This window comes from Thermobia domestica, chromosome 8 (genome assembly GCF_964235325.1).
Source record: "Thermobia domestica chromosome 8, izTheDome1.hap1.1, whole genome shotgun sequence".
In the NCBI taxonomy this organism is placed as follows: domain Eukaryota; kingdom Metazoa; phylum Arthropoda; class Insecta; order Zygentoma; family Lepismatidae; genus Thermobia; species Thermobia domestica.
In genome coordinates, this window is record NC_137461.1 from 241,621,440 (window position 1) to 241,634,293 (window position 12,854).

Consider the following 12,854-nt stretch of genomic DNA (forward strand, 5'->3'; position numbering starts at 1 on the left):
AAATAAAACCGCAAGGGAACAGTGTACAAGAGACTTCACTCTGAAATATACAAATCATTGTGTTCTATAATGAATAGTTATACTTCGAATTCCCCAAATTCGAATGCCCTGTACATACCACACCTTGGACTTCTAGTCGATTGTTGATATGCATATGTTGACTAAACGAGCCTTCCAGCGATTAATTCAATAATACAACAACGTTAATCATATTGGCACCTGATTTTAATATCATTGTTTTATAGTTTAAGCTCCTTGCTTCATCAATAGGAACACTGAACGATACAAGCCGTCAAGGAAAATAAGAATTCCATGTCCTGTTTAATAGGGACATCTGACATAGACATTTTCTATGTTAGATATCGCTTGCTTTTGGTAGTATTGCAAATCGGATCAATCATGCCAACAACAACGGAAATATAGTTTAGTACACACAGTTCCAAAGATGAATGACATACGATGATCTGTGTGACATACGACGTTATGCCGATTTGTATTTGCTTGATCTTTTTTTTTCACCAAGATATAATGTACAGGATTAAGTATTTGTACGGCATTACTTACAAATGTATGATTCACAGAATCTATATTTACAATCCGCAGCAATGGTACTGTTGTATCTACAGCGATGATAAATTCAATATTATGTCAGAGTAGACGTACAATTCTACAATTAATAGGTATACCAATGAACAATATATTAAGGAGATAACAGAGAACAAGTAAACAACAAAAATATATATACGTATATAAGTGAAGCTCATATAGAACAAGATGTAAATATATAGTCTCTATCCTCAAATTTCAATTTCAATTAACTTATATCTCTCTCTATATATGTAACATGGTAGTAACAGTAGTTGAATATCAAATTAGCAAAAATAATTTAATTTAATTATACATTAAATCAAAACTACTTTTACCTGTAGATGTAAAGGGCAACTTCCAATGGTCAACTCGGGAGCGAACGATGGCAGGAAGTTTCACAAGCACAAAATATCATATATTAAAAAAAGAAAAGAAAACACTAGAGGAAAAAATATAATAAAAAAATCAATCACAAACTACAGACCTAAATAACTGAACACTTCCGTCTTAGATCCATTCCCTCGTTGTCCATTGAATTGCGAGGCACAATTTTACACTTTAAAAAAGTCCAACCAATACGCACCCGACTTGAAGTCAATCTGACAAACGGCAGAAGGAATTCAAATCACGGAGCTAGACATGACGTCATGTTCTATACAATAGTACCAGAACAATTACCCAATAGAACACCAGAATGAGAAAACATTTTTTTAGAGATATTAAAGTAGAATACACTACAGGTGGTATTGTATATCAGACTTAATTGTATATCAGACGAATATCTTTAAAATCTCCTTTTACATATCTTTAAAATCTCCTTTCGGTACAACTCAAAGAACTAAATTAATACTAAGCGAAATTTATGAAGAAGTAAGAATGTCTTCGTTGGGATGACTTATCAGGCACACATTATTAGCTGCATCAAAGGAAATGAATTATTTTCTTTGTTTATGTTGTGTATTAATTGGATGAATAAGATCTCATATAATATGGTTATAATATGGTGCAGGGGTCATTACTATCTTGCATGGTTCTTTAACACGACTGAATGACTTGTATTATATAGAGGTAACCAAGAAAGTTCTATCGCTTTTTAATCCATCACCTTCGAACATCGATATGTCACCTAAGACGTACCTGGAAGATCAAAAATAATCGACGACCTACTGCCAATATTCTGGAAAGCCATGGATTCCATCGCGGTGGAACTTGGTGGGCCGTGAAGTGAAGAAGCATCAAGTGCATTTTGCACCTCTACTAAAGATTTGAACTGGCGTCCTCTAAGGTGATTGTCCAAGAAATGGAATAGATGATTATCGGACGGTGTAATGTCCGGGGAGTATGGAGGATGCAATAATGTTCCACATCCAAGGCGTAGAGTGGTGTCTCGGGTCATCCTAGCCACGTGGGGCTTAGCGTTGTCCTGTAACAGGAGGACCCCTTTGCGATTCAGAAGTGCTGGCTCCAAAGTTGGAGTTTTCTTTCAACACGGCTCAACCGCTGACAGTGTACTGTTGCATTGTTGCTCTGACCATCTGCTAGCAGTTTCCGATGCACGATATCTGCTAGCAGTCCACCAAACACAGAGGAGGACCCTCTTTTGGTGCAGTGCTGGTTTCGGCTGTTTTGGAACTGGTTTATGCCATGCTAACCAGTAATGACGATTCCGTGGAGTTTCGTACAAGACCCACTTTTTATCACATGACAACACCCTGTCCACAAATGGCTCCTTCCTCAGACAAAATAGCAAAGAAACATAAGTGCCTTCTGACCCGGAGTCAAACATGTGAGACACATCGACCCAACTTGTAGTGCTTCCTAAGTTGATGGAGGTGCTGCCGAATGGTTTTTCCACTCACACTGAATTGTAGTCTCAGTTCCTCATTCGTCTGGCCACTGTTCACCTCAATTACTCCCTGAAAAACTTCATTTTGTGCATGTGTTTGTCTTCCGGCACGTGGTGCATCTCCGAGTGCTTCGTCACAGTCCTTAAACTTGTTTAACCACCGCTGCATTGTTCACGTAGTCACGACACTCTCACCAAACGCATGGCATATCTTCCGTCCCGCTGCAGCCCGTTTGACCCCAGTTTGAACTCGTACAGCTTACACATGCTTATGACGCTCTGTGGAGGTCCCATTTCATCTGTTCTTGCGCACGTTCCCGCTGTAACTGAACTGCCACAACTAGGCAGTATGTTGGAAATACCCACCAACAACTGACTTTCATCTTATTTCCATTTGCATTCAACTCACGGTGTGAGAGCCAATGAAACACAGACCTCTACAAAAAGGGACAGAACTTTCTTGGTTACCTTTACATTTTAATGTTTTCAGAGTCTATGATCAGCAAAGAATGTGAGTAATGAATCTCCACAACTGTCACATATCATTTCTGGCGAAATTCTAATGATGTATGAAGTCATTGTATTTTATAGAAAATAGCCCATAGAATTATTACTGGAAAGTGTGACGTAAAAATCTTAATAGTTTCAATCTTGTTCTCCTTTAATAAAGATGTAGGGATCCACGTATTAAGTGAGGCAGGATATAATTTATACTGGAAGAGATAGTCTTTTCTGAAACCTTCTGTTCTTGTATACAATATTAATCGAACAATGACATTGAAGATGGAGGTAACATCTGTAATTCTTCTCTGTAGAAGACACCATCGATGAGCTGATTATTTAAGTACTCTAGTCGCTAAACTGATCGATTCCTCGCTACACTGCCTCTTACTTTAAATGCTTTCCGTGTCCAGTTCTTGAGGTAGACCTTGCTAGAGATATTACGCTTTCTTTTAATAATACCCACACAGGTTTGTAACATGGGGGACGAACTTCTTCTAAATTTTTACTGGTCCTTTAAAAATTTCACGGTAGGTTTCAAATGAACTATAATATGATCATGAACTTTGATATGGTTAGATCGGGTCCACCTAACTTCTACCGCATCCCCACTATATGTTTGGGTTGACTACTGACCTGTAAGCACGTATTATCAACATACAAGTCTGCCTTGCTTTGAACATTGATTTTTTTATTGTATAAGTTATGCTGCACCTCGAATATATTATCTTGAGTAACATTTACAAATGCAATTTAATTGCTGGAATAACGACTTTTACTGATTTCTTTCGTGGTTAAGCGGTTAGCGTACACGCCTTTGACGTGGAAGACCCAAGTTCGGTTCCCGGTAGGAGCTCGTGTGGTTCGGATTCCACCTTAATCAGTAGGTCCCGTCTCACATAGCCTCGATGCTGAAAGGGGCGTTAAACTCAAATTCAACTCGACTCAACAACTTTTATCGTACAGTTTTACAAGCAATGATCATACTTTGACGTAGGGGTTGGATAAGCTTGCATATGTGCATCATTTTTATTCATATTAGTTTCATTTTTTTGTATATAGTTTAGTGGTTTAGTGAATTCTTTGTGATTCTTTTAGTGATTTTTCTGGTGAGTTTTAGTGAGTTGTTTTTGCATTGGCCTGGCAACAGTGTCTTCAGTGTGCTGTTCAAGGTGTGTCTGTGCATTCGAAAATGTGCTTCGAAGTTCAACTAGGCAAACATATTCATTCATAGTTTTAGAAAAGCATATTTTTCATAGTTTTTAGAGAAGCACTCATGTTCATTAATAGACAAGATTTACATGTTCTTAACAGTGTTTTAGAGTGCTACTCAGTTTATGTGTGACCGAAGACAAAGTATGACAGTTTAGCAAGCAACCATGTGGTTTAGCAGCAAGCTAGCAACGATTACTGCAGAAAGATGTTAAGATAAGTAATTCATTGTACTAATATTTAAGTATTATATCAGTATATTAACATATGAACAAAGCATGTTATATTTATCATATTAACGCATGTACTTTTGAATAAGAATTGAAGCAAGTAACATCTAAAATATTCGTCAAGTCTTATTTCTCGTTCCTTCATGATATCTGGGTGAATCAGTAAAATGGGTTTAATCATACAGTTCATTAGCTTTGGATGTGATATGTGTGATTTGTAAATAAAGTACATAAACATATCACCCCTTCATACATCATCATTTTTTTGGTCCTCCGTCCACCGGATATCTGAACGAGAAACGTGACTTTGAATTTTTTGTTCTCGTGTGTGTTTGTGTGGGTGCTGCTGTCATAAGCAGAACAGAGCTGTTCATATCAGTAAAGTGGTGTGTGTGCATTCAACCCAGCTGAATTCAAGGTTACACGTTTGTAGGTCACTCAGAAGTAAAAAAAAAAAAAGAAAAATATATTGTCAGCGCTTTGTGTAGTTAAAAAAGAAGGACTAAAACAATGGCAGAAGTGCAGTTGGGTCAATTAATTAAGAAACGTGCTTCGGTCAAAGGTCAGGCAACAAGAATACAGACATTTCTTCAAAAACTACAGAATGAAAATAAACCTAGCATACAAGAAGCAAGAACGAGGCTAGTTGCACTTGAAGGGGTTTTTATTAAGTTTGATGAAATACAGTCAGAAATAGAGCTCTTGGATGAGACGGGTGAACAAGAAACGCACAGAATTACATTCGAGGAACTGTATTATGATTCAAAGGTTAAGTTACAAGAATTTATTGATAGTTTTGAACAAAAAACGGATTCAGGGACAGCAAATAACAAAGCTACAAATTCTAGCAATTCAGTACAGTTGCCTAAAATTTCCTTGCCCACATTTGGCGGTAAATACGAGGAATGGTCGCCCTTTAAGGACATTTTCATTTCCCTTATTCACAATAACGAATCATTAAGTACAGTTTGTAAGTTTCAATATTTGCGCACATCGCTCAAGGGAGAAGCGTTTACATTAATAGCAAATCTGCCTACAGTAGAAGTTAATTACGAAATCGCATGGAAGCTTCTTGTTGAACGCTACGAAAACAAACGGTTGATAGCTTCGACATATGTACGAGGGTTGCTCAATATCAAGCCAGTAACGAAAGAAAACGCTAAAGACATTAGACAATTTGTAAATACTGCACGTAGTAATTTTCAAGCCCTTGAAGCATTGAATTTGGACAAACCTTTGCATGACGTACTCCTAACACAACATTTAGTAGAAAAACTTGATTCGGCAAGCAAAAGGGAATGGGAAGCTGAGCAAAGTAGTGACTCCTTTCCATCGTTATCGGAATTATTTTCATTTTTAGAAGGTCGTTGTCAAATGTTAGAAAACATTCGTCCTACTCAATCTGAAAGTATTTATGACAACAAAAGTGTAGATTCCAAAGCAAAAAGAAAGAATAACAGTCAAGTGAATGCGTTTGTTACTGTGCTTCCAAATGCATGTAATATTTGCCGTAGCAAAGAAACGCATGCTGTTTTTCGTTGCCCAGAATTTCTGAGTGCTAACATTAATCAAAGAAAGGAGCTCGTGAAGCAAAATAAACTATGTTTTAATTGCTTAGGTAATAAACATCAAGTAAAGGCATGCAAATCAAGTACTTGTAAGAAATGTAATTTTAAGCATAATACACTGTTGCATGAAGATACTGCTCAGGAGGCTACTAACAAAGACAGTTCAAGCAAAACAAATAACAATAATACTAATGTACCTAAAGTTAAGGAACAGAACCAGGTTAAAGTTCAACCACAGGACTCTTATTGCTCATTTAAGATTAATTATGGTCAGCAAGTCTTATTAGCAACAGCGTTAGTTAACGTAACAGACACTAAAGGTCGTTTTCAACAATGCAGAGTGTTATTAGATGCAGCGTCTCAATCGAATTTTGTAAGTGAAGCTTTAGTTCATAGATTAGGCCTCAAGAAAACGAAAAATCGTGTTCCCATTAGAGGTATCAATTCTGTAACCTCCGAAGCTCAGTACAGTGTTAAAGTTCATATTTATTCAAGAACATGTGATTTTAATGCAGTGGTCGATTGTTTAGTATTGCCAAACATTACAGGTTGCATACCTTCTAAGGATATCGATTACAGTAATTGGAACTTGCCAAAGGATATTTGCTTAGCCGATCCAAATTTTAATCGCTCGTCGTCAGTGGACATGCTTATAGGTGCGGGGTTATTCTACAGTCTCCTCGAGCCAGGCCAGAAGACTAGAAAAGGACATTATCCAGTTTTGCAGGAAACGAAGCTAGGATACGTTGTCGTCGGAAATATGCCTTCAATACCCGAAGAAGCCAACCAGTCGGTAATTTCATGTTTTGCTCAGATGGAGACAGACTTGGATACACAATTGAGAAAATTCTGGGAACTCGAAGATCTTCAGACTAAGATTTACACGCCGGAAGAAGAAAATTGCGAGAAGCATTTTTTAAAAAATACAACCAGAAATGGAGATGGAAGATTTATTGTCAAATTACCAAAGAAGGAAGAGAATGCAGCTTTAGGAGAGTCTTACAACATGGCACTACAAAGATTTAAGCAGCTTGAAAGAAGATTGCTACAAAATCCTGAGTTTCATAAACAATATGCCGCCTTCATGGATGAGTATTTAAGTTTGGGTCACATGCGAAAAGTTACAGAAGAAGACGTGAACAGCAGCAGCAGTTGTTATCTTCCACATCATCCTGTATTCAAGATGGACAGTACAACAATTAAATTAAGAGTGGTTTTTGATGCAAGTGCAAAAACGTCTAATGGCAAATCATTGAATGACATTCTTCAAGTTGGGCCAATTGTTCAAGATGACTTGTACTCCATTATTTTAAGGTTTCGGTTGTATCCAGTTGCATTTACAGCAGACTTAGAGAAAATGTACCGCCAAATATTAATTCATGATGAGGACAAGTGTTTACAACGCATCCTTTGGAGAAATTCAGTAGAAGAACCGATCCAGTCGTGTGAGTTACAAACAGTGACGTACGGGACTTCGTCAGCATCCTTCTTGGCAACAAGATGTCTGAAGCAAATAGCGGAGGAAAATTCCAAAGAATTTCCAGAAGCGGCAGAAGTAATAAAACACAATTTCTACATTGATGATGTGTTAAAATCAGTACCAAACGTGTCAAAGGCCTTAGAACTACAGAAGGATCTTATTAATATTTTAAGCAGAGCAGGTTTCAAGCTTTGTAAATGGAGTTCTAACAAAGAAGAAGTACTTCAAGGAGTTCCCGAAGACTTCAGGGAAAAACAACAGCCAATCATACTTGGTCAGCAAGACGGTGTTAAGACTTTAGGAATAGCATGGATTCCATTAACAGACAAACTTATAATTTCGAACAAAATTTGTAAACACGGAACTGCAGTAGAAAGTAATGTTGCAATGACAAAAAGACAAGTCGTCAGCATAGTGTCATCTATCTTCGATCCATTAGGTCTAATCGCTCCAATTGTCATCAAATACAAGAATTTCTTACAGAAGTTGTGGAAGACAGGGATGGATTGGAATGACCCATTAGACACAGTCCTACAAGTTGAGTGGAATCAATTAATGTCTTGGTTACCTGCGATGGCGAAGATACAAATTACAAGAAACGTAATGTCTTCGGAGAACGTTAAGGAAATTCAATTACATGGTTTTTGCGATGCAAGTGAAGAAAATTTTGGAGCAGTAGTGTACATCAGGGCTATAGACGAACAAGGAAACATTGAAGTCAATTTACTTTGTTCAAAGTCGAAGGTTGCACCACTGAAGAAGCAAACTTTGCCTAGATTGGAATTATGTGGAGCACTGTTACTTTCGAAGCTAATAGACAAAACGCTATCCATATTGAATATAGAGGTCAGTGGTATACACCTGTAGACAGACTCGACGATAGTTTTGTCATGGATCAAATCACCTCCCAATCGTTGGAAGACATTTGTATCCAACAGGGTGGCTCAAATTCAGAGAATCACATCAATCAATCAATGGCACCACGTGCCTAGTAAAGAAAATGCGGCAGACATAGTTAGTCGAGGAGCGGATCCCAATACTCTTATTCAGTCTCGAGAATGGTGGCATGGTCCAGAGTTTCTTCACACAGCAGAATGGCCATGTCAAGAACAAAATGAGCCAGCTAATATTCCAGAAGAGAAGAAAGTCATGATAAGTTTGGTGGCAGTTCATGAAACAAGCTTTATGAAAAGGTATTCATCGTTAAACAAAATGTTGAGAGTAGTAGCATATTGTTTGCGATTCAAACATAATTGTCTTTCCAAGAAATTAGAAAGAAAAACCGATAGTCTTGACGCTTCGGAACTTCGTTTAGCGTTACACAGATGTATCAAGATAGTACAACATACTACCTATCATCAAGAAATATTGAACTTGCAGCAACAAATGGAAGTCTCAACAAAGAGCCCAATCAAGGATCTTTTTCCATTTCTGGACACGGAAGGAATGCTAAGAGTAGGAGGAAGATTGGAACATTCAAACTTGGAGTACGACAACAAGCACCAATTCATCCTACCTGCAGGTCATCATTTCACCCATCTGATAGTCAAAGAAGAACATAAAAGGTTGCTTCATGCAGGACCACAGCTTCTTATTGCATCTTTGGGTACCAGATATTGGATTCCAAGAGCTAAGAAGATGGTCAAAGCAATAGTACACAATTGTTTGGTTTGTTTCAAGTGGAGATCAACAAGTTCATCACAGTTAATGGGACATTTACCCAAGGAAAGAGTAAATGAAGCAAGACCATTTGTACACGTGGGAGTGGACTACGTAGGATTCTTTAATGTCAAGCCCACGATTCGCAGCAAAATTCAAATGAAAGTCTATGCAGCGTTGTTCATCTGTTTAGCCACTAGAGCAGTTCACATAGAAATAGTTTCAGACTTAACTTCTCAAGCTTTCATCGCAGCATTGAAGAGATTTGTTGCTAGGCGAGGTAAATGCTTATCTATCTGTAGCGACAATGGTTCAACCTTTGTTGGCGCCAATCGAGAATTGCAACAATTTTTTGAATCTAAGACTAACCGAAAGGACATCCTGGAATACTCAGCTCAAGAAGGTTTAGAATGGAAATTCATTCCTGCCAGATCTCCTCACATGGGGTCATGGGAAAGTTCAATAAAATCCATGAAGTACCACCTACGGCGTGTAGCAGGAACTGCAAGTCTGACATACGAAGAGTTGAACACGTTACTTATTCAAATTGAAGCCATTCTAAATTCAAGACCATTGACAGCCATTTCCAACGATCCTACAGATCCAATGTATCTCAGTCCAGGACATTTTTTAATGGGAGATACACTTCTCAGCCTTCCGGAACCAGATCTACTGGACGTACCTATCAACAGATTAGGAAGATGGCAACGGATTCAACAAATGAAGCAGCATATTTGGAAACGTTGGTCAAGGGATTACCTCAACCAGTTACAACAAAGAAGAAAATGGAAGTCAGCTCAGCCTAATCTACAACCGGGCATGGTCGTATTGTTAAAAGAAGACAATGTTCCTCCTCAAGTGTGGAAGTTAGGTGTGATTGAAGAAGTTCATCCGGGCAGTGATAATTTAGTGCGAGTGGCAACTGTGAAGTGTAAAAGTGGCATTTTTCGGCGTAGTGTTGCTAAGCTAATTCCTTTACCCCTAGAATATTAATTGATTGTGTCCAATCAAGGAGGGGGAGGATGGATAAGCTTGCATATGTGCATCATTTTTATTCATATTAGTTTCATTTTTTTGTATATAGTTTAGTGGTTTAGTGAATTCTTTGTGATTCTTTTAGTGATTTTTCTGGTGAGTTTTAGTGAGTTGTTTTTGCATTGGCCTGGCAACAGTGTCTTCAGTGTGCTGTTCAAGGTGTGTCTGTGCATTCGAAAATGTGCTTCGAAGTTCAACTAGGCAAACATATTCATTCATAGTTTTAGAAAAGCATATTTTTCATAGTTTTTAGAGAAGCACTCATGTTCATTAATAGACAAGATTTACATGTTCTTAACAGTGTTTTAGAGTGCTACTCAGTTTATGTGTGACCGAAGACAAAGTATGACAGTTTAGCAAGCAACCATGTGGTTTAGCAGCAAGCTAGCAACGATTACTGCAGAAAGATGTTAAGATAAGTAATTCATTGTACTAATATTTAAGTATTATATCAGTATATTAACATATGAACAAAGCATGTTATATTTATCATATTAACGCATGTACTTTTGAATAAGAATTGAAGCAAGTAACATCTAAAATATTCGTCAAGTCTTATTTCTCGTTCCTTCATGATATCTGGGTGAATCAGTAAAATGGGTTTAATCATACAGTTCATTAGCTTTGGATGTGATATGTGTGATTTGTAAATAAAGTACATAAACATATCACCCCTTCATACATCATCAGGGGTCGCGGTTCACTGGTAGAACGTTGACCTCTGATGCTTGGGGTTTCTGGCTTGATCCCAGCTAGAGCCGTGTGGAATTTGTGGCGGACAAACACCGTGCTCGTGGGTTTTCTAGGGGTTTTCCCGTTTCCTCCCACTTTCTTCATTCTATACCATTTCGTTTATTTCTCATCATCAGCGTCTCCTTTAGCCTAACCGGCATACCGTAGGACATAAAACAGAAATATTTCATTTTTTATACTTTGACGTATTCACACTGTGTACATTAAATATTTGGTAAAGTAATTTCACATACAATGTTTCAACAACTGATTAATCTTTATACGATATTGGCTAATCCTTCTGGATCCTCTCTTGTTACATATTTTTCATGTTTTTCCTTCAGAAACTTTCTGTATTCTTTTGTTGGTAACTTCAGTTTCTTTAACACCACATAACACTTTTTTTTTCGCCTGGAAAATTATTGCAAAGCATTCACTCTTTTTCACTTTTGGTTTTGCTTAGATATAATGACACCAATAACGACAATAACAAATTTAAGGGATGAACCAATGTATCTCTCCATAAAAGCTCAGAGGAGTGCATCAATACACCCATGACTTACATAAAAGTCAATGAATCATCTATATTCAAACATGTAATCATATAACGAGATACATTCTCAACAAAGGGAATAAATTAGGTAAAAATGTAGAAAGTTTGAATCTTTGTTAATTTTGTATACCCATAAAAGGGAACAAGACGGAGCACTCAAATTTTATGTCCTAGAGAACTGTCAATTTGGTCCTAAAGAAGATTTTCCAACATATGTTCTTTGATACTTTCCAAATTAAAGATGTGATCTTATGTACGCATCCCAAAACTTGAAAATAGTTTATCAATGTATCCACGTATTATGAAAACGAATGGACCCCAGTACTCAATTAAATAACCATATAAGGTAATAAAGCCTCATGAAAGAGGATAAAATTGGTCAAAAACTCCGAATATTAAATTTTTGTCAATTTTTTACCCATGAAAGAGCGATATGACCTACTAAACTTAGAGGGGTATGCACCCCTCCTATACTACATTATCAAATTTATAAATTTTTCAATTTACAAAATTTAAGGGTAAATCAAATGCACCTCTCCCAATATTTAGGGGTGGGTCAACATACCCCTCCCAAAATCAAGATTGACCCCTGTGACGCCATACTATGTGATCAGGCCAGGTGATGCCTTCTAGCCAAACAGCGCCGACTCACTGTCAGATCAAGTCACACCAATACTATACTTGCACCCTGATTACCAGAGCAATTACCATAACCATCGGATATTGAAAGCACCCCAGGAAAATCTTCTTGAATCCTCACTATTTCTGAGGAAGTTTAAAAGTCCAATATAGATTGATTCCATACTAATAATGTTGGTAGATGGTATCATATAAGTTATATCCCGTTATTCTATAGCGCACGTTTTAATTAGACATTAACAGATATTTCCTATTGATAGTAAACAAGCATCTTTTTAAATTATAACTTTGTAAAAAATGATTTATCTTTGACATAGGCAATAACTTAAATGCACTGCTGAACGAGAACTCAAAATTAATTCTGGAGGAGCTGAAAGAAGAAATTGGAGAGAGCCTAGGCACTGTCTTTGAAGAGTATACAAAGAATGTATTTCATCAACTACCAATAGACAGTATTTTCATAAGGGGTTGTTAATGCTGTGTTTTGTATACCTTAGTCAATATCATTTCAGTAAGAAATGTATATTCTTAATACAATAAATAAAAACATATCTATGTTCGAATGTCTTTAATTTAATATTATGAATTTCTTTATTTAAACTGGTATTGGTATTTCTCATTTTATTGTAACATAATTCCATTTTTCTTGATGCAGTCAACCAGAACGGATTTTCTGCTTTTTATAACGAGTTTTGTACCTTTTTGTACATTGTAATGAAGTTAAATTTATTTATTTATTTATTTATTTATTTAACAACCACCAGATACAGCTCAGAGGCCATTTTATACTGGATATCTTACAACAACAACA

General features: G+C 36.9%; 1 protein-coding gene across 2 annotated transcripts in view; it reads left to right on the plus strand.

The window, feature by feature from the left end:
• Window positions 1-12,594, plus strand: part of LOC145691973 (protein takeout-like) — a 54,860-nt gene extending 42,266 nt beyond the window's left edge. For both annotated transcript variants that reach the window (XM_081767272.1, XM_081767271.1), the window contains exon 6: window positions 12,361-12,594. In XM_081767272.1, coding sequence (XP_081623398.1) covers window positions 12,361-12,518 — 158 coding nt within the window. In that variant the 3' untranslated portion in view covers window positions 12,519-12,594. The remainder of the gene's footprint in view (window positions 1-12,360) is intronic.
• The last annotated feature ends 260 nt before the right edge of the window (window positions 12,595-12,854 follow it).